The 21805-nt window shown below is 48.9% G+C and overlaps 2 protein-coding genes across 5 annotated transcripts; one reads left to right on the top strand and one right to left on the bottom strand.

Annotated features, from left to right (window-relative positions):
* Positions 1-703: 703 nt before the first annotated feature.
* On the top strand, positions 704-2563 carry NT5C (5', 3'-nucleotidase, cytosolic). The gene is made up of 5 exons (XM_053570965.1): positions 704-1257; positions 1545-1645; positions 1729-1789; positions 1969-2083; positions 2191-2563. Exons 1-5 carry the CDS (start codon positions 826-828, stop codon positions 2421-2423), a joined length of 942 nt encoding a protein of 313 aa, XP_053426940.1. The 5' UTR covers positions 704-825; the 3' UTR covers positions 2424-2563.
* On the bottom strand, positions 2563-21218 carry ARMC7 (armadillo repeat containing 7). 4 transcript variants are annotated; one of them, XR_008375714.1, is made up of 4 exons: positions 20820-21216; positions 20583-20726; positions 4904-5371; positions 2563-3425 (listed from the first exon to the last, which is right to left on the bottom strand). XR_008375714.1 is itself a non-coding variant. In XM_053570976.1 (3 exons), exons 1-3 carry the CDS (start codon positions 20908-20910, stop codon positions 5010-5012), a joined length of 597 nt encoding a protein of 198 aa, XP_053426951.1. In that variant the 5' UTR covers positions 20911-21216; the 3' UTR covers positions 3432-5009. The 4 variants fall into 4 exon arrangements, 2 of the variants coding, with proteins under 2 accessions (XP_053426951.1, XP_053426952.1); XR_008375713.1 differs by having other exon boundaries at positions 2563-3411; XM_053570976.1 differs by lacking the exon at positions 2563-3425 and having other exon boundaries at positions 3432-5371.
* Between the last annotated feature and the right edge of the window lie 587 nt (positions 21219-21805).

The following is a 21805-nucleotide window of genomic DNA, read 5'->3' as shown; positions in this document are numbered from 1 at the left end:
GCATTGTGGAGCCTGTAGTCCCAGCTACTTGGGAGGCTCAGGCAAGAGAATCACTTGAGCCCAAGAGTTTGAGGTTGCTGTGAGCTATGACACGCTGGTACTCTATCGGGGGTGGCAAAAGTGAGACTCTGTCTCAAAATAAATAAAAGCAGTGGAGTCTTCCAATGTGGAGCAGCAGCAAGATGGACCACTTACTCAAATCTGCACTCATGGTTTGTAGGTAAATAGATTTGGGTGTGCTCTGGAAATTTCCAATATTCAGCATTTTCTAGGGCTGGGATAGAGTAGATATTGCCAATTCTAGGTAAGAGATACCACTTCCACAGAATGGAAGACAGGGCTGATTACCTGTGCTTGATCAGGTAAAACAGGAAGTTAGAAGTAGGTGTTCGTCTGTTTCAAGCCACCTTTGATTTATAAATTAGTTTCTTCCTTAGGTCTTTAACTCACTTAACAAAACATAAACCAGGGTCCTCAGAGCTCAGGTCTTGGGGTAGTGCAGCATTCAAAATACGGGAGCCTTGCAGGTTCCTGCTTCCTTCAGTTTCAACAGGGGCTCTGAAGAAAAAGAACTAGCCCCCGCAGGGTAAAAGGAGCCTTAATACCCTATTAAAAAACGCACCTGTGGCTCAGTGAGTAGGGCGCCGGCCCCATACGCCGAGGGTGGCGGGTTCAAACCCAGCCCCGGCCAAACAGCAAAAAAAAAACAAAAAAAAAAACGCTGCGCTAGATCTTAGATCACCCTTTGTTGAGCCCCTGGACGGTCTGTTCCCTAGAAACGTGGGGTAAGTGGGGGTACGTCTGCAATAAAGCGAGAGGCGGCCGATGGAGATGGAGGCCCAGTCCTTACAACCTAACCACCCTCCTCCCGGGGTCCATGAGGCCTGGGCATCTCGGGGCGCGCTATGCAGATTAGCCCGGAAGGCCCTGCCCACCGCCCATGGCTCCGGAAGCGCCGGGTCCCGGATCGCCGCGCTCGAGTCCCCATCGCTGCGCTCCTCTCCCCGCGCTTCCGGCCGCCCCCCCGCCCCCCTCTGTGGACCCGAGCTCCCTGGCGAGAGACCCAGCCGCTCGGCGGCCATGACGGCGCGGCCGGTGCGCGTGCTTGTGGACATGGACGGCGTGCTAGCCGACTTCGAGGCCGGCCTCCTGCGGGGCTTCCGCCGCCTCTTCCCCAAGGAGCCGTACGTGCCGCTGGAACAGCGCCGCGGCTTCTTCGCGCGCGAGCAGTACCGCGCCGTGCGGCCCGACCTGGCGGTAGGGAGCTGGAAGGGGAGCCCGAGCCCACCGCGCGCGCTGGCGCGGGGAGCCCCTCCTCGGGCAGGACCGTCGCGGCTCCTTTCCGGAGACACCCGGAAAGGAGTGTCTGCTTGAAATGAACAGAACTCGCGCTGCTGGGGCAGGAGCGTTTGGGACAATGCCCCTAAACAAACCGTCTCTTAAGCTCTGACCTGGGGACCGGAGCCCCCGGAGCTTTATTACGGGAGTCCTCGGGAGCTTGATCTGGAGGCAGAGGCCAGGACCGACCACTCTGTATCTTTCAGGATAAAGTGGCCAGTGTGTATGAAGCCCCAGGCTTTTTCCTAGGCTTGGAGCCCATACCGGGGGCCTTGGAAGCCATGCGAGAGATGAGTGACAAACAAGAGTAAGAAGGGCGGAGAATTTGGGGCGTAGACTTGGGGCGGGAGAGCGCGCTGACACCTGCTAACGAGCTCCCTTTCTCTGCAGCACTGAGGTCTTCATCTGCACCAGCCCCCTGCTGAAGTATGAGCACTGTGTGGGTGAGAAGGTCTGGCTGCCAGAGCACATCCTGAGCAAATTTAGCTAAGCCCCGACTTTAAACATAAACCGGGGCGGTGGATAGGGGACCAGTGGTTCTCAAGGGCTTAGACCCCACTAACACCTACTCACTGCCCTGATTTCAGGGTCGCATCAGGCCCTCCTGACAGACCTATGTCTTCTACACAGTATCGCTGGGTGGAGCAGCACTTGGGACCCCAGTTTGTGGAGCGAATTATCCTGACAAGGGACAAGACAGTGGTCTTGGGGGACCTGCTCATTGATGACAAAGACACCATTCAAGGTTGGATCCATTATCTTTGGCAACCTAAAAGCATCAGGCCTACCTGGATTAGGGAGAGGAAATAAAAAAAACCCAGATTATGTGCTTGCTGCCTTTCCTTGTTCTAGGCGGAGAGGAAATCCCAACCTGGGAGCACATCTTGTTCACCTGCTGCCACAACCAGCACCTTGTCCTGCCCCCCACCAGGAGGCGGCTGCTCTCCTGGAGTGACAACTGGAGAGAGATCATAGACAGCAAGCGCCAAGTGGCACAGCAGAACAAAGGGTCCCTGCAGCGGGCAGTCACTGAAGCCAAAGGAGGGGAAGGTGGGCCCGCAGGGAGTCCCCACCAAGCCCAGTGAGGGATACTGTGGAGGAGGCAGATGACAGAACCTCTGTGCTCTCTGCTGGCACAGGCCTGGCCACCTGGCTCTTCCAAGATGGCTGCCTCTGGAGCATGGCTGGCAAGGAAATAGGACTCTTAATAAAAAACTTTGGCTCTCTGGTCATTAAAGATCTTTTATTTGGGAAAGAAAAAGGACAGGGGCCCCTGAAACAGGGCTGAGGAGGCCTTCCCTTTCTCCTTAGGCCAGTGGCCTGACCTAGATCCACTGTCCTTGGCCATCTAAGGAGTCAACTTTAAGGTGGAGGCCAGGGCCCCCACCCCATGCTCCTCCTGTTGACCGCTGCAAACACATACTCCTTTGTCCCTTGAGTGTCTCTTTCACTTGCATCCTTGATTCCCAAAGGTACCTAAGGTACACATCCAGGGGTAGGGGACTCCCCCTCACTGACTGGACAGCAGAAGGGGAGGACCAAGGCTTCCAGTCCGGGGCCATGGGAGGGAGGGGAGGAGATGCAGCTCCAAGGATGTGCCTTTATTCTGATCTTCCATCGTATGGTCTTGTTCTTGATGCCAGTGGCCACATTAACAATCATCACTCAAGGGCAAGGACCACATCTTCATCTCTGAATCCCTTATCTGGTTCCTAACAGGTAGGATCAACCATCCATAGCCCTCCTATCTGTCAGCACCCACTGGATGGGGAGGGGAGGGGCATGACACTTTCCTAAACCCAAGGCCCTTTAACCAGGAAGCTTCTCATTTCTATCCCTCTGTGAAGTGGTAATCCCTTGTTTCTTCAGGTGCAGGCAACTCTCCTAAGCCTCAGTCTCAGGTGCTGCTCCTGAGAACGCCCATGTGCAAAGCTTCAAGAGACCCAACTGCTTCTTACCTGAGGGCGTGAGCCTGGCAGTGGGTGGTCCCAGAGGCAGGACCCTCACCCCCAGGTGGCTGAGAGCACCAGTCTGTGAAGAGCGTACCAGCTTTGATTTTCTTTTTCTTTAGGACTAGAAACAAAAACCTCGTACAGAATGAACGAACATAAATACATTCAGAAAAGGAATCAGACAATTGCTACATCAAAATATTAAGCAATAATAATAATACAAAGAAAGTAACATTCACATTGTCAAATAATAGAATGTCTATTCTATTCACATTGTCTATTATAGAATGCTTTGACTCAGGTTTAGTATGGAGTCAGCAGTTAAACTTATTTTTAAGTCTCAAAAAATAGACAACTAATATTTATAAATAAAAGTAACATAATTTTGAAAACAGATCATGCCAAATCTTTTTATTTATTTTATTTTTTATTTTTTTATTGTTGGGGCTTCACTGAAGGTACAATAAGCCAGGTTACACTGATTGCATTTGTTAGGTAAAGTCCCTCTCGCAATTATCATGCCAAATCTTATAGACAATAGAAAAAGAAGAAATGCTTCAAAATCATTCTACTTGATCTGGGTACACCTGATATTAAAATTGAAGAAAATACATTATTATAAATGGGAAATTATAAACACGTCACTTATAAATGAGGATGCAATATCCTAAACAACATATTAACAAGTTGAATTAAAAATTAATGTTTAAAAAAAAAATTGTTTAAATAATGTTCTTTGGTTAAAATTAAATCCAATTTATGTGAGAATTAGTCACTATTTGATTCACAGGGATCAATCCCTCAGTCATTTCTGATTAAGGTTACTAGATATTTAACTTTTTTATTCCTCAAATTTTTAAACAGGGGGCCAGTTCACTGTCCCTTAAGACAGTTGGAGGGCCAGACTATAGTTTTAAAAAAACTATTAACAAATTGCTATGCACACTGCACATATCTTATTTTCAAGTAAAAAAACAAAATGGGAACAAATACAATCACACGGCCTCATATGGCCCACGGGCTGCAGTTTGAGGACCTCGACTCTAGCCAAAGGTTTATCTATTTTATTTATTTTTTCAAAAAACCAACTCCTTGTTTTCATTAATTTTCTGAATGATTCTTTTGTTTTCAATTTCATTAATCTCTGATTTCATTTTGGATATTTCTTTTTTTCTGCTGGGTTTAGGCTTAGATTGTTCTTCTTTTTCCAGTTCCATCAGATTTGATTTTCTTCCTTATGTGTCTGTGTCTGGCTTCCTCGCTCCTAATGTCTTTTCTTTTTTCTTTTTTAGAGTCTCACTTTGTTGCCCTGGGTAGAATACTGTGGTATCACAGCTCATAGCAACCTCAAACTCCAGTGCTCAAGTGATTCTCTTGGCTCAGCCACCCAAGTAGCTGGGACTACAGGTGCTGGCCACAAGGCCCAGCTATTTTTAGAGATGTGGTGGTGCTCTTGCTCAGGCTGGTCTCCAACTCATGAGCTCGTGAGCTCAGGCAATCCACCTGCCTTGGCCTCCCGGAGTGCTAGGATTATAGGCATCAAGGCACCACATTTGGCCCCGCCAATGCCTTTTCATCACCCACCATGTAAAACCTGTTGTGAAAAAACCTACCTTTAAAATGGCTGAAAAGGCACCACTTGGGCATAATGCACTCTGGGGAGCTGTGTTCCATCTGCTTCCTGCACACCCTTCCATGACTGAGTTCTCTAGCCTTGGGTCAAGACTGCTCTGGGGCTGCAGTTCTGGGCAGAGGGATACCCAGGGCAGAGTCTGCCTGCCTGCTGCGGGCTTCGGCCACCTGGCTTGGGGAACAGAGGTCCTCCAGGAAGATCTGAGCCAGGTTCCGGAGCCTCATGTTGGCGGAGAGAGAGAAGCGCAGCATGCACTGGACCACAGGCAAGGTGGTCAGCTCGGGGTTGGAGCCTGGGCCTGGCGAGCTCAGGTATATGAGAGTGGTGACAGCGGACAGTACCGTCTCCTCGTTGGGACTGGACAGGCAGTTGGTGATGAGCGGGATGCCTCCTGCCTGCAGGATATGCTCCTTATTGGCTCTGTCTGGGCACAGGTTGCAGAGGCCTCCTGGGGAAAAGTGAGGATGAGTCTTGATGCTCCAGCCCAGGAGTTTCCTCCCATCTCCCCTCCCAGCTCCTCTGTCCAGTGGGTCCCAGGAAAGGACCTGCGAGAAAATAGCCCAGAGACAACGGATCTAAAGTCCATTCTAGCTGGGCACAGTGGCTCACACCTGTAATCCTAGCACTTTGAGAGGCAAGGCAGGTGGATTGCTTGAGCTCAGGAGTTCGAGTCCAGCCTGAGCAAGAATGACACACCGTCTCTTCAAAAATAGAAAAACTAGCCAAGCATTGTGGCAGGCACCTGTCGTCCCAACCACTCAGGAGACTGAGTTACGAGGATTGCTCAAGCCCAAGAGTTTGAGATTGCTGTCAGCTATGATGCCACAGCATGCTACCCAGGGTAACAGAGTGAGACTGTCTCCAAAAAAAAAAAAAAGGGCGGCGCCTGTGGCTCAGTGAGTAGGGCGCCGGCCCCATATGCCGAGGATGGCGGGTTCAAACCCAGCCCCGGCCAAACTGCAACAAAAAAATAGCCGGACGTTGTGGCGGGCGCCTGTAGGCCCAGCTGCTTGGGAGACTGAGGCAAGAGAATCGTGTAAGCCCAAGAGTTAGAGGTTGCTGTGAGCCGTGTGACGCCACGGCACTCTACCCGAGGGCAGTACAGTGAGACTCTTGTCTCTACAAAAAAAAAAAAATTATTTCTGGTCTTCAGCCCTCTCTCTCAAGATTCCAGAAAGGTCTGCAGGCTTCTGCTTGCTACAGCCTAGCCTTCCAGAAGTAGGCTCAAATATCTTTTTCTCTTGGTTCAGCCAGTTCAATGGCTGGTATGTTTTCCTTTCTTTCTTTTTTTTATATTGAGACAGTCTTAGTTTTTGCCCTCAGTAGAGTATTGTGGTGTCATAGCTCACAGCAACCTCAAATTCTTGGGCTCAAGCAATTCTCTTGCCTTCAGCCTCGCTAAGTAGCTGGGACTACAGGCACCCAACACAACGCCCAGCTATTTTTTTTGTTTGTTTGTTTTAGCAGGCTCGGGCCGATTTGAACCCACCAACCATGGAGCATGTGGCCAGCACTCTAACCAGAGGTACGGGCACCCAGTCTTTTTGTTGAGACAGTCTCATGTGGTCACTCTCAGTAGACTGCCCCAGCATCTTTAGGTCATAGCAACCTCAAACTTTTGGGCTCAATCAATCCTCTTGCATCAGCCTCCCAATTAGCTGGGACTACAGGCACCTACCACAATGCCCAGCTATTTTTTTAGAGATTGGGTCTCACTCTAGCTCACGCTGGTCATGTTTTCCTTTCTTAAAAGTAAAAAAACAAGCGAGGCGTGGTGGCTCACACCTGGGAGGCTGACTGAGTCTTTCTCTATTGCCTGGGCTAGAGTGCAGTGGCATCATTACAGCTCACTGCAACCTCCAGTTCCTGGGCTTAAGTGATCCTCTTAGCTCAGTCTCCTGCATAGCTAGGACTACAGGCACGTGAAACCACATCTGGCTAATTTTTAAGTATTTTGTAGAGTTGGGGTCTTGCTATGTTGCCCAGGTTTGTCTTAAACTCCTGGTCTCAAGCAATCTTCCTGTCTCAGCCTCCTAGAGTGCTGGGATTACAGGCGTGAGACACTACACTTAGCCTCCATAATTTTTAATATCTGAATATACATAAATATTTAATGAAAATAAGATATTCTCTTTGCTGCTTTGGAAACCAGCTTTTTTCATTTAATGATGCATTGTAAACATTCTTCCATGCCAATAAACACACAATCATGGCTATGCAGTGATTGTAGATTAATGGCATGCAGCATAGCATTTTAAAGATGGTGTGTAGTTTATTAAGAGGTTAGAGGATGAAATGAGGGCCTACAGCCTGCTCAGTAATGTGTGAAAAGTGCAGAGGTTAAGAAGGAAGTTGGGGAATGAGCGCAAAGCTCATTCCTTCCCTGCTTCTGAGGAGTGGCGCCACCAACCAGGAAGTCATGGAAATCATAATCCTAGGCCTGTCCTCAACTCCCTTTCCTCTCACCCTTAAACCTAACTGGCCACCAGCTCTGCAGATTTTACTTCCTAAATACTTCCCTGAGTCTTCTCCTGCTTTCTCTCCCTGACACCCAGCTCACTCCCACCCCGCAAAAAGAAATAGCCTAAGGGACCTTTCTAGAATACAAATGTGACCCCCCAACCCCCCCAACCCCCAGTCTCTATGGGGATCCCTGCCACCCTCAGGCATAGTCCCAGGTCCTTTGCCTGGAATTCAGGCCCTCCTAGACCTACCTATCCCATCCTCGACCTGGGTCTAGTGGACTATCTTCCAGGAAGCCTTCCCAATTCCCACAGGCTGAGTTTGACGGTGCCCTGAGAATCCTCCCCGGGTCTTAGCTATGGCTGTCGACACTGAATAAAGGAATGGATGGCGTGAGAGAGCATTGGGCTGGGAGTCTGAGCAGAATTCAACTTAAAACTCCCTGAAGGAAAAAAAAAAAAGAGGTTAGAGAGGCTCAGCGCCTGTGGCTCAAGCGGCTAAGGCACCAGCCACATACATCTGAGTTGGCAGGTTCGAATCCAGCCTGGGCCTGCCAAACAACGATGGCTGCAACAACAACAACAAAAAAATAGCCGGGCGTTGTGGTGGGTGCCTGTAGTCCCAGCTACTTGGGAGGCAGAGGCAGGAGAATTGCTCGAGCCCAGAAGTTGGACGTTGCTGTGAGCTGTGATGCCACAGCACTCTACTCTGGGTGACAGCTTGAGGCTCTGTCTCAAAAAAAAAAAAAGAGGTTAGAGAATTTTTTGAAATGTGGTGTGACTAACAAAAAAAGAAATCCTTGGCTCGGTGCCCAAAGCACACTGGTTACAGCGTCAGCCACATACACTGAGGCTGGCAGGTTAGAACCTAGCCAGGGCCGGCTAAACAACAATGACAACTACAACAGAAAAAAAGCCGGGCGTTGTGGCAGGCGCCTGTGGTCCCAGCTACTCGGGAGGCTGAGACCAGAGAATCACTTAAGCCCAAGAGTTGGAGGTTGCTGTGAGCTGTGACACTACAGCACTCTACTGAGGGCGACACAGTGGGACTCTGTCTCAAAAAAAAAAAAGAAAGAAAGAAATCCAGTGGTTCTGGCTCAAAGAACTCATGTGCTCAGGGAGTGTAGCTACCTTTCACCCCCATCCTCTCAGGTTAGGCCTCTTTTTTTTTTTTAATCAAGACAGAGTCTCACTTTATTGCCCTCTGTAGAGTGCCGTGGCCTCATAATTCAAACTCTTGGGCTTAAGCAATTCTCTTGCCTCAGCCTCTCTAGTAGCTGTGACTACAGGTGCCCAGCACAACACCTATTTTTTTTTTGTTGTTGTTGTTTAGCAGGCCCGGGCCGGGTCTGAACCAACCAGTCTCGGTGGATGTGGCCAGTGCCCTAACCACTCCTTAAATCTCTTGGCTTTGGGGACAGATGCTTAGCACTAACTGCCCATTGTGGGAAATAACTTCCTGTGCATCATAACTCAGCTTCCTGCCATCATGGTGCCCCCTCCCTTAGGTTCTTGCTTAGTGAAGAGGAAAAGGCTTCTCAGCTCATTTGCATAACACGACCAGTAAGTCCTGAGTAGCCATCAGGAGTGTGGGTCACAGCCCAGTCCACTTCCGGTTTCTTTGGAAACTAGCAAGGAGGATATAGCTGAGCCCGAAACCCAACTAAGATATCTTCCCTAAGGTGGCACCCATAGCACAGTGAGTAGGGCGCCGGCCACATACACCTGGGCTGGTGGGTTTGAACCTGGCCCTGGCCAGCTAAACATCAATGACAAATGCAACAAAAAATAGCCAGGAGTTGTGGCGGGCACCTGTAGTCCCAGCTATTTGGGAGGCTGAGGCAAGAGAATCCCTTAAGCCCAAGAATTGGAGGTTGCTATGAACTGTGATGTCACAGCAGTCTACTGAGGGCGACATAGTGAGACTGTGTCAAAAAAAAAAAAAAAGATACCCCCCCAAGGCAAGGGGCACAGGTGCCAAGATGCCCCTGCCAGGTACCCTGCTGTAGCACTTGGGTTAGGTTGGGTCCTGCATTCCACAAACATTTTTGAGGTTCTCATCCCTGGCACTCACTGCAGTTGCCAGCCTTGGTCCACCACTGGGACTTTTTGGCCCCAGATCTTTACATGCTGACACCCTCATACTGGTAACAAGCACTCTGCTGCCTGCCTAGCAGCTGCTCTGCTGTGTTCAAGACTGTCCTTCATCACTCGATGTCATTTTCTCCATAAACTCAGAACTCTAAGAAAACATCTTTGAAATTAATTTTCTTGCTCATTGCTCTTGGAGCCCCACTGGAAGGTAAGTGCCCCGAGGTCAAAACCTTAGGTATACCCAGCACAAAAAGCACCTCACAAAGATTTGCTGAGTCTTCTAAAGCAGTGCCCAGGAAGTAAGGGTTGAGAGAACTGCAGAGGGTTTGGGGACTGGATAGGAGGGTTCCCTGAGATCCCACCCTGGCCTTCTGCAGCTCAGGGCTCGTCTGAAGAAGGAAGAGGAACAGCAGCAGAGGACAGTGACAAGGCACTCTGAGCACGAGGACCCTCTCCATGGTGCCCTCAGAGCCTTCCCTGCCAACCTCTACCTCAGTACCTGCTCAACTGCAGGGCAGCCCTTAGCACCAGGGGGCATCTTGCATATTGCCCTCTGTCCCTGCACCAGGCACTGTAAGGCAGGGGCCTGCTTGCTGATTTAGTGCTGCAGCCCAGGTGCCTGGAACTGGGGCTACTCAGTGAACACATGCTGGGCAAACGCCTGGACCCCCATGAAGCAATATTTCTATCACCCACATATTAGAGGAACAAGTCCAGGCTGTGAGAAGTTGAGGGACATACTCAAAGTCCCAAAGAGAGGGACTTTGGGACAGGATTGAAAGTGAGACTTCTGTGAAAATATCTTGTAATATAGTTTTGACTTAACTGATGTTTCATATACTAAAAGATTTCAAAAACATTTTCAAGGCTCTGTGCCCCTGGCACAGTAGTTATAGCACCAGCCACATGCACCAAGGGTGGCGGGTTCAAGCCCAGCCCGGTTCAGCTGACAACTGCAACGAAAAATAGCTGAGTGTTCTGGCAGGTGCTTGTAGTTCCAGCTACTTGGTAGGCTGAGGCAAGAGAAGGGCTTAAGCCCAAGAGTTTGAGGTTGCTGTGAGTTGTGACGCCACAGCACTCTACCGAGGGTAACATAGCAAAATTCTGTCTAAAAAAAAAAAAAAATTTTTTTTTTTTTTTCAAATTAAATCAAAAGAACAAAAGCATCATGGCTTTTCATACTTTTTTTTTTTTAAGACAGAGTCTATGTTGGCCTCAGTAGAGTGCTGTAGCATCACAGCTCACAGCAATCTCAAATTCTTGGGCTTAAGTGATTCTCTTGCCTCAGCCTCCCTTGTAGCTGGGACTACAGGCGCCTGCCACAACACCTGGCTATTTTTTGGTTGCAGTTGTCATTGCTGTTTAGCTGGCCTGGGCTGGGTTTGAACCTGCTAGCCTTGGTGTATGTGGCTGACAATGTAACCACTGTAGCTATAGGAGCTGAGCCCTGGCTTTTCATACTTTTTTTTTTTTTGGTAGAGACAGTCTCACTTTATCACCCTTGGTAGAGTGCCATGGCGTCACACAACTCACAGCAACCTCCAACTCCTGGGCTTAGGTGATTCTCTTGCCTCAGCCTCCTGAGTAGCTGGGACTACAGGCGCCCACCACAACGCCCAGGTACTTTTTTTGTTGTTGCAGTTTGGCCACAGCCGGGCTTGAACCTGGAAACTAGGTATATGGGGCCGGCGCCCTACCAACTGAGCCACAGGCACCGCCTGCCTTTTCATACTTTTGATCTAGATATTTTACTTCTAGAAATTTCTTCCACAGCTATACTTCCCAAGTGTGAAAAGACATACAAATAAGGCCATCTATTGCAGCGCTGCTTGCCAGAGTGAAACAGAAACAGCCTCAGTGTCCACACACAGCATCTAAATACAATAAGATGGCTCTTCACAGCCTTACAGGGTGGGTGTGCCAAGATTTGTTGGCAAGTCAAAAACTAATGACAGAGGTTACCTCCAGAAAGGCCAACAAGGAAGAGCTACTGTTCACTACATACCTTTTTTAATTTTGTATTTTTGTAATTTTGAATTAGTGTGCACTAATTATATATCCATATAAATAAAACACACACACACACACACACCTAGATTGTTCACTCTAGGAGATGGAAGCAGGTGGATTGCCTAAGCTTAACAGGTTCGAGACCAGACTGAGCAAGACTGAGACCTCGGGGCGGTGCCTGTGGCTCAGTCGGTAGGGCGCCGGCCCCATATGCCGAGGGTGGCGGGTTCAAGCTCGGCCCCGGCCAGACTGCAACAAAAAAATAGCCGGGCGTTGTGGTGTGCGCCTGTAGTCCCGGCTCGGGAGGCTGAGGCAAGAGAATCGCTTAAGCCCAAGAATTAGAGGTTGCTGTGAGCCGTGTGACGCCGCGGCACTCTACCCGAGGGCGGTAAAGTGAGACTGTCTCTACAAAAAAAAAAAAAAGAAAAAGACTGAGACCTCAGCTCTAAAAATAGCCAGGTGTTGTGGTGGAAGCCTGTGGTCCCAGCTACTTGGGAGCTGAGGCAAGGGGACTGCTTGAGCCCAAGAGTTTGAGGTTGCTGTGAGCTATGATGCCACAGCGCTCTACCCAGGGTGACAAAGTGAGGCTGTCTCAAAAAACATACAAACCTTGATTGTGCCTAGAACTCAGGGGAGAGGGAGCTGGTTTCTGCAAGTCAGGGAAGAAGGGAGAGGCCGCCCTGTCCCAGGTCAGGGCAGTCTAGAGCTGGCCTGCTAAACTGGCAAAATGGGGAGATTAATGGAGCAGAAATCACAGACTTCCTGTGATGGCAATACTGCCACAGGCGGCTGGCTAAAGAATTTCTAAGGGGAAAGGTATGAGACCCAGGAGCCTAACTGATCACTAAGAGGTACAGGGAGGCTGGGTATGGTGGCTCATGCTTATGATCTCAACCCTTTGGGAGGCTAAGGGGCAGAACATTGCTTAAGGCCAGGAGTTTGAAACCAGCCAAGACAACATAATGAGAGTCCACTGCTACCCAAAAAATGTTAAAGATTAGCCAGATGTGGCAGTGCACACTTGTAGTCCCAGCCTTAGGAGGCTAAGGGAAGAAGATGTCTTGAGCCCAGGAGTTCCACACTGCAGTGAGCTATGATTGCACCACTGTACTCCAGGACTATAAAAATAAAGAGGAGGTACAGAGGAGACATCAAATATGTTATCGGAGCAAACACTGTACGTTGGGCAGGTCCAGTACTGCCAATGAAGTCCTAGGTAGCCAGAGCAAGTCACTCAATTTCTCTAAGCGTTGGCTTCTTCATTAATAGAATGGGCAGAGACTGGGCGGTGCCTGTGGCTCAGTGGGTAGAGCACCAGCCCCATATACCGAGGGTGGTGGGTTCGAATCTAGCCCTGGCCAAACTGCAACAAAAAAATAGCCGGGCATTGTGGCAGGCGCCTGTAGTCCCAGCTACTTGGGAGGCTGAGGCAAGAGGCTTCAGCTTGCCTAAGCCCAAGAGCTGGAGGTTGCTGTGAGCTATGACGCCACAGCACTCTACCGAGGTCGATAAAGCGAGACTATGTCTCTAAAAAAAAAAAGAAATAATAAACAATAATAAAATGGGCAGAGAGAACAAAATGATGTGATCAATGCACCTTGCTGCCACACAGCAGATGTGGACCAAACATGCACCTGTTTACAACCCAGAGGCTGGCACAGTGCAATTCCTGCAGCCTATACATAGAGAACAGTGCCGGCACACACACGAAGAGCTGTGTAACAAGGACCAGGGAGGCCCATAGCCTCTGCATGGCCCTTTCTCATCTAATCCTCTCCCTCCCTCAAAGATGCATATCCTCCTGATGACACTATAAGTATTACTGGGTGTCTAGCATTATTTGATTAATATTATTTTTATTTTTTTTTGTAGAGACAGAGTCTCATTTTATTGCTCTCAGTAGAGTGTTGTGGTGTCACACAGCTCACAGTAACCTCCAACTCCGGGGCTTAGGCGATTCTCTTGCCTCAGCCTCCAGAGTAGTTGGGACTACAGGCGCCCGCCACAATCCCGGCTATTTTTTTGTTGCAGTTTGGTTGGGCCAGGTTTGAACCCGCCACCCTTGGTACATGGGGCTAGCGCCCTACCCACTGAGCCACAGGTGCCGTGCCATTTGATTAATATTATGTCTGTAAGATTACTGCATGTAACTATAGATTTCATTTCACTGTCAAATAGTAGGGACAAACCCATGATGTCAGTATCCACCCTGTTTCCAGTTTGGGTCTATTACAATGTTGCTACTGGCATTTTTGTGCATGTATCTGGATGTACATGTTATAAAAATTAAAAATAATTGCTGGCCATGGGGTGTGCTTATCTTCAATTTTACTAAATACTATTTTCCAAAAACAGGTGACTGAAGACTCATTCTCCTTTTTTTTTTTTTTTTGAGATAGTCTCACTTTGTCACCTTGGTAGAATGCCATGGCGTCATAGCTCACAGCAACTTCAAACTCTTGGGCTCAAGAGATCCTCTTGCCTCAACATCTCGAGTAGCTGGGACTACGGTGTATACCACAATGCCCGGCTAGTTCTCAATCTTGGTTAGGCTGGTCTCAAACTCCTGAGCTCAAGCAGTCTCCCGGCACTGGCCTTCCAGAGTGCTACGATTATAGGTGTGAGCCACTGCCTTGGGCCCAAGCAATTCTCTTTCCTCAGCCTCCTGAGTAGCTGGGACTATAGGTGTCTGCCACCACACCCAGCTAATTTTTAAATTTTTGTAGAGACAGGGTCTTGCTACGTTGCCCAGGCTGGTGTTGAAGTCCTGGTTCAAGGAATCCTTTCTCACCTCAATGAGCCACTGTGCTTGTATTAAAATGAGGGATTTGGGGGTGGTGCTTGTGGCTCAGTGGGCAGGGCACCAGCCCCATATACTGAGCCAAACTGCAACAACAACAACAACAAATAGCCGGGCATTGTGGCAGGTGCCTATAGTCCCAGTTACTCGGGAGGCTGAGGCAAGGGAATCACCTAAGCCCAGGAGTTGGAGGTTGCTGTGAGCTGTGTGATGCCACGGCACTCTATGGTGGCTGATAAAGTCAAACTCTGTCTCTATAAAAAAAAAAAAAATGAGGGATTTGGAATAAGTTTCTTTCTAGTGTTCATTCTGCAACCCTAGGAATCAGGAAGTCCTCTAAGGGCCAGAAAGCAACCAAGGCCTTAGCTTCTAGAATCTGACTGCTTTGGGCTGAAATCCCAGGTGCCACACACTTTAAACTTTTGACCAGTCCACTAATCATTGCTAAGCCTCAGATTCCTTACTGGAAATGGGTGTTATAAACACACCTACCTTCAATGCTGTCTCCAGTGACACAGGAGATAACACACAGGAAGTGTCTGGCATGCAGTGAGTGCTCCCTATGTTTGAGCTAGTACAGTCAGCCCCCCACAGTGGGGGCAAGTCTTGGGTTACAGCCCAACACTTCCTGGGCACCTGCCTGCCAGGAGGCTGAGGAATCTTCTTCCTGTTTTCTCATATCCTTCAGTGATGTTTTGCCAGAAGGCAAGAAACCCTGGAGCAGCTGTGTGGTTTCCTTGATAGGACATCATCCCATCCCACCTCACCTCTCTGGGGGGAGGGGGAACTGTTTACCATCAAAGGGATGTGGGTACCAGGCCCTTATGTGGGAGCTGTGACAGTAGACGCTGGTCCTAAAAGAGCATCATTGTTTCATTACTTCTCTCAGGTGATGAGGTAGCTACTGATGCTCTGACAGGTGGTGGGGGAAGGGAAATCACACACCTAGCTGGAAAGTGGTAGAGTAAGAACTGGAACCCAGGGCAGCGCCTGTGGCTCAAGGAGTAGGGCGCCGGTCCCATATGCCGGAGGTGGCGGGTTCAAACCCAGCCCCAGCCAAAAACCAAAAAAAAAAAAAAAAAAAGAACTGGAACCCAGGCTCACCTGATCCCACCTGAAGCCCAGCTCATTTTTTTTCTTTTGAGACAGTCTCATTCTGTCTCCTTGGGTAGAGTGCCAGAGCGTCATAGCTCACAGCAAACTCAAACTCTTGGGCTTGAGCAATCCTCTTGCCTCTGCCTCTCAAGTAGCTGGGACTACAAATGCCCACCACAACGTCCAGCTAGTTTTTCTTTTTTTAGTAGAGATAGGATCTCACTTTTGCTCAGACTGGTCTCAAATTCCTGAGCTCAAGTAATCCTCCTGCCTTGGCCTCCCAGGGCTAGTACTACAGGCGTGAGCCACTGTGCTCAGCCAAAGTCCAACTCTTAGGTAACTAAGTGCTGCCTGCCAATAGACAAGGGCTTCAAATTTCAGCCATGGGCAGTCTGACCCAACTCCTTTCTCTGCCAATTATTCCAGAACCACCCTGGTCAGAGCCAAGACTCTGAAGGAAGTCCCCTTCAGGTATGCCTGCCCTTCCTTCCCTTTCTCTCCTCCTCCCCAGGCACCAAGTTGTGCAGAGATAAGCAAGGCAGGTCCTGCCCTCAGGGAGATCACAGTCTCAGGGCTGCCACCAGGGATAAAGGACTCAAAGCTCCAGGGCACAGCTCAGAGCCTTTTAGCAACAGAGTAAGCTCCTGACAGGGTTTCCCATTTAGCTGCAGAGATATTAAGAGAAAGGGAAATGACAGGAGTAACCAAATACACCTCTAAATACCACTGGGACTCTCCTGTCAAGTGACACATAATAAATACAACAGAAATTTAATCTGCAGAGGATCCTGGGCAGGGATTTGATGCTGTGAATGCTGCTGTGCTTGGGACTGAGGACCTGGCTTTGGCACAGGAAAAAAGGAGGAAAAAGTGGCTGGGAAATGAAACTGGTGACAATGATACTAACAATTCTAGCTAAAGCTAGAGACACAGACAGAGATGTATACACACTTCCACTCTCACAACAGTCCTGGGGGAGGCAGGGTACAGAGAAGGGGACAAGATCCCGCCACAGAATCAGCTAAGTAGAGAAGTTAGACCAGGGCTCAGTCACCCACTCTGGGACGCTGCCCATTCTGTTGCCCAGGCTGGTCTCTAACTCCTGGGCTCAAGTGATCCTCCTGCCTTATGCTCCTGAGAAGCTGGGACTACAGGCAGGAATCACTGTATCCGGTTTGGTGTTTGAAAAAATTAAAACCACTTATGCCAGGCTCAGTGCCTGTGGCTCAAGCGGCTAAAGTGCCAGCCACATACACCTGAGCTGGTGGGTTCGAATCCAGCCTGGGCCTGCCAAACATCAGTGACAGCTGCAACCAAAAAATAGCTGGGCGTTGTGGCGGGCGCCTGCAGTCCCAGCTACTTGGGAGGCTGAGGCAGAATTGCTTGAGTCCAGGCGTTGGAGGTTGCTGTGAGCTGTGATGTCATGGCACTCTACCCAAGGTGACAGCTTGAGGCTCTGTCTCAAAACAAACAAACAAAAAACAAACCACTTTTGCCATAATGAATCCAAGAAAACAAAAAAAAGTGCCCGTCAAGTCTTTCTTCCTAATTTCTAGGTTATAGTAAATAGGGAGAAAGAGGAACACAGTAAGTAGCACCACAAAGAGGCACCCACACAAATCGGAATTGGGGACGCTTGTAGACCTGGTCTTTAACTTTCAATAAGCAGTGTTATGAGGAGGGTCTATAAAAGAATAAAAAATACTTAAGGTTATTTATGTAGTGACTTCCTTCCAAAGACCATAATACAGAAAATGGGGGGAGAAGAGTCCCTTACAATGGAGAAACCTAATAAACAAGATCTCAGCCAGGTAATCAGCTAGACTTTTTTTTTTTTTTTGAGACAGTGTCTCACTATGTCGCCCTCAGTAGAGTGCCGTAGCATCAGAGCTCACAGCAACCTCCAACTCTCGAGCTTAAGCGATTCTCTTGCCTCAGCCTCCCAAATAGCTGGGACTACATGTGCCCGACTAGATGAGCTGAACTCTTGATATGGTGCTATGAAAATGGCACTTTACCTTGGTGGTCTTTTTTCCAAAGATCCATGACCCATTCTAATCATGAAAAAAACACCAGACAAATCCCAACTGAGAGGTGGTCTACAAATTACCTGAGCAGCACTCCCGAAAATTGTCAAGACCATGAAAAATAAGAAAAGTCTGAGACTTGCCAAGGCCAGAAGAGAGCTAAGAAGACAAGATGACTAAATGTAATATGGGACCAGAAAAAGGGCATTAGGAAAAAATTTGAATGAAGTATGGACTTTAGTTAATAATAATATATGAATACTGGTTCATTACTCATAACAAATGCACCATACTCGTGTAAGAAGTCAGTAATAGGGAAAACTGGCTGTGGGCTGTATAGGAATTCTCTTCATTATCTTTGTAATTTTTCTAAACCTATTTTAAAATATGGCCAAGTGCAGGGGCTCACACCTATACTCTTAGTACTCTGAGAGGCTAAGGCAAAGGACTGATTGAGGCCAGGAATTTGAGATTGGCCTGAGGAAAACCAAGACCTCATTTCTACAGAAAATAAATTAGCTGAGCATAATGGCACATCCCTATAGTCCCAGCTACTTGGGAGGCTTTAGCAGGAGGATCCCTTGAACCCAGGAGTTTGAGGCTACAGTGGGCTATGATGATGCCACTGCACTCTAGCCTGGGAGACAAAGCAAGACCCTGCTTCAAAAACAGAAAACAAACAAACAAAAAAACTATTCTAAGATAAAAAAATTTATTTAAAAATATACAGGGTTGGGCACAGTAGCTCATGCCTGTAATCCTAGCACTCAATGAGGCTGAAGCAGGAGGATCACTTGAGCTCAGGAGTTTGAAGTTGCTATTAGCTCTGATGATGTCACAGCACTGTAGCTCAGGCAACAAAGTGAGACTCTGTCTCAAAAAGAAAAAAGAAAGAGAGAGAGATCTAAGGAACAACCAGGTGAAATGCACGGATCCTGGTTTATACGAACCAAAACAGAAATGTCCTTGTCCTTTTGGAAACTACTAGAAAATTTGCATACTGAGTATTAGGTGATACTGTAATTATTATTAAAGGTTTCTTTCCCTATGTAGAAAAACGTTATTTTTTATAGCTGCATACTGAAAATGAGATTTTTTTTTAAGAGACGAGGTCTCGTTCTGTTGCCCAGGCTGGAGTGCAGTAGCTATGCACAGGTGTGATCACAGCTTACTGCAGCCTCAAACTCCTCATTTCCCACCTTAGCTTTCTGAGTAGCTGGAACTATAGGTAGGTGGCTGTGTGTGGCTTGAAAAAAAAAAAAATCACTGTTTGCTCTGAGAATAAATTCCCAATCCCTTCCTATGGCCTAGAACTAAGCTTCTGTAAGCTCTGGTGTCACCAACCTCTCTAACCTATTTTTTGTGCTAGTCCCCACTTCACTACCACAATTATGCCACACCAACCTTCTTTCTGGCCCCTGCCTGTCTTAGGGCCTTTGCCCATACCACATCTCTGCCAGAATGCCCTTCTCATGATGGGCAAAACTGAAGTAGCCCCCATCTTCTATTGCTCTCTCATCACCCTATTTATTTCCTTCTGAGCATCTTATTGTTTGCTCACTATCTCCCCCTACTGGAATGTAGCCTCCTTGAGGGCAAAGACCTTTCCCCACCTCCCAGCGTTTAGAACAGTTAGCTTGCTTACACAACATATGCCCAATAAATATCTGTCTAGTGAATAATTCAATAGGTTTTAACAACTATGGGAACCATAAGCTGCAGATTCCAAGTCATCTCTACTTCTCTTAATACATTAAAGTTCTGGCCGGGCACGGTAGCTCACGCCTGTAATCCTAGCACTCTGGGAGGCCGAAGTGGATGGATTGCTTGAGCTCACGGGTTCCAGACCAGCCTGAGCAAAAAGCCGGACCCCCGTCTCTACTACAAATAGAAAAAACCGAGGCAAGAGGATCTCTTGAGCCCAAGAGTTGGAGGTTGCTGTGAGCTATGACAGCACAGCACTCTACCTAGGGAGACAGCTTGAGACTCTGTCTCACAAAATAAACAAACAAAAAAAATTGAAGTTTTTTCTTGTTTCTGTTTTTTTTTTTGTTTTTTTTTTGAGACAGAGTCTCACTTTGTTGCCCTCAGTAGACTGCTGCAGCGTCACAGCTCACAGCAACCTCAAACTCTTGGGCTCAAGTAATTCTCTTGCCTCAGCCTCCCAAGTAGCTAGGACTACTACAGGCGCCTGCCATGACACCGGGCTATTTTAAGAGACAGGGTCTTGCCCTTGCTCAGGCTGGTCTCCAACCCGTGAGCTCAGACAATCCACCCACCTCGGACTCCCACAGTGCTAGGATTATAGGCATGAGCCACCACCCTGGTTTTTTTTTTTTGTTTGTTTGTTTGTTTTTGAGACGCAGTTTTGCTTTGTCTCCTAGGCTAGAATGAGGCGGCCTCATTATGGCTCACTGTAGCTTCAAACTCCTGGGCTCAAGAGATCTTCCTACCTCAGCCTCCCGAGTAGCTGGGACTACTGGAACTGTCATCATGCCCACCTAATTTTTTCTATTTTTAGTAAAGATGGGAGGTCTCACTCTTGCTCAGGCTGGTCTCAGAACTCCTGAGCTAAAGGGATCCTCCTATCTCAGCCTCCCAGAGTGCTAGGATTACAAGAGTGATAAAGATTTTTTTTTTTTTTGGAGACAGAGTCTCACATTTTTGCTCTCATAGAGTGCCCTCATGTCACAGCTCACAGCAATCTCCAGCTCTTGGGCTTAGGCGATTCTCTTGCCTCAGCCTCAGCCTCCCGAGTAGCTGGGACTATAGGCGCCCGCCACAACGCCCGGCTATTTTTTTGTTGCAGTTTGGCCGGGGCCGGGTTCGAACTCGCCATCCTCGGCATATGGGACTGGCGCCCTACCCACAGGCACCGCCCGTGATAAAGATGTTTTAAAAGAGCAATTTGCAAACTTTTTTTCCTCCATGTGGCATCAATCCATTACCTCATTTATGATCTTATCTCTAAGGAGGGGGGAGGGCAGACATGCAGTCCTGAACGTTGAGTTCCAGACCTGTCTTAAATTGGCTGTGACCAGGACAACGTGTGAAAAGCGGAGGTGGCACAGACATCGCAAAAGTTTCCTTTTACAGCTGAAACATTCTTTTTCCAACTCATTTATCCCATCCCAGCCCATCAGGCACGTAAGGAACCGGCCCTACCCTTACCAATAGCAAATTCCACCAGGGTCTCATTCTCCTCTGACAGCGAATCAAGAAATAAATCCAGAACTTGCAGCTGCCGCAGATACTGATAATTGCTGGGGTCATAGGCGAAGTTGGCGAGGTTGGCAAGGACTTGCTCCTTGGCGTCTGCAACGGGAGAGTGGCACTAGAGCCAGGTCCAGGGCGGCAGTCACCGCCAGACCCTGTCCGGCCCCTCGGCTCCCACCCTGTGGCTCTCACCTTGGCTCTCTGTCTCTTGAAATTCTGTGACCAGTGCCTGCAGGTATCCCAGCCGTCCCACGTGGGGATCTACTTTCGGCTTCTGGGCCATGATCAGGGCGATGAAAGACCCCACGAGGCGATTAGGAGAGTGGGAAAGGTGAGGCCGGAAAACGGAGCAAGAACCTCACCTTGCCTGGGCAAGGGCGCACGGGGGCAGGAAAAGAGGGCCTTTTCTGGGTTCAGATTCTGCAGTAATTTAGAGCTGGACCCAAGGTGGGGTCTCAGGAGACGCGGACGCACAGTCTGCCACTGCAGCAAAAGGAGAGGGTAACGGTCGCTAGCTCACAACTCCCGGGTTAGGTTCTGAACTCCGCCAGCGGAAGCCATGCTGACCCCGCCCCCAGAGGCCGGAAGAGGCGGAGCCAAATGGGCCAGAAATGGGGCCGTCGCGTAGCTCCTCGGTGCGCGTGCGCGGCGGTTCGCGGTCTGAAATGTGCAACGATTCTAGGGCCCTTAGGGTCACGGAGGAGTCGGAAGGCGCCCTTGTGGTGCGACGTCGAGGCAGAAACACCTCCAGAATCCCCACACCCGGCGAAGTGTAGTCCAGCTTCCTCCAATAGGATGTCTCTTTGGAGCGTGAGCGTCAGTTCCCGGCTCTCGCATCGGGAGAGGCCCCTACGGTCAGGTGGGCTCTTCCAAAAAGCCTGGTGACCCTGATATCCCAATGCCCCGCCACCTCTGCAGCCCGGAGCTGGGTGCGTCACCTCCGGATAGAAATCAGGAAAACTGTAATGTCCTAAGGCTTTTTGTCAGCCCTGTGGAAGGAGTGAGACTCTGTGTCAAAACAAAAACTAAAAACCAAGGTTGGGCATGGTGGCTCACACCCATTATGCTAGCACTCTGGGAGCCCCGAGCAGGTGGATTTGAGCTCAGGAGTTTGAGACTAGCTTGAGCAAGAAGGAGACCCCGTCTCTACTGGCCAGGCGTTGTGGCGGGAGCCTTAC

This window comes from Nycticebus coucang, chromosome 18 (genome assembly GCF_027406575.1).
Source record: "Nycticebus coucang isolate mNycCou1 chromosome 18, mNycCou1.pri, whole genome shotgun sequence".
NCBI lineage: Eukaryota > Metazoa > Chordata > Mammalia > Primates > Lorisidae > Nycticebus > Nycticebus coucang.
The sequence above is the reverse complement of the archived record's forward strand: the minus strand, read 5'-3'. Positions and strand labels throughout refer to the sequence as shown.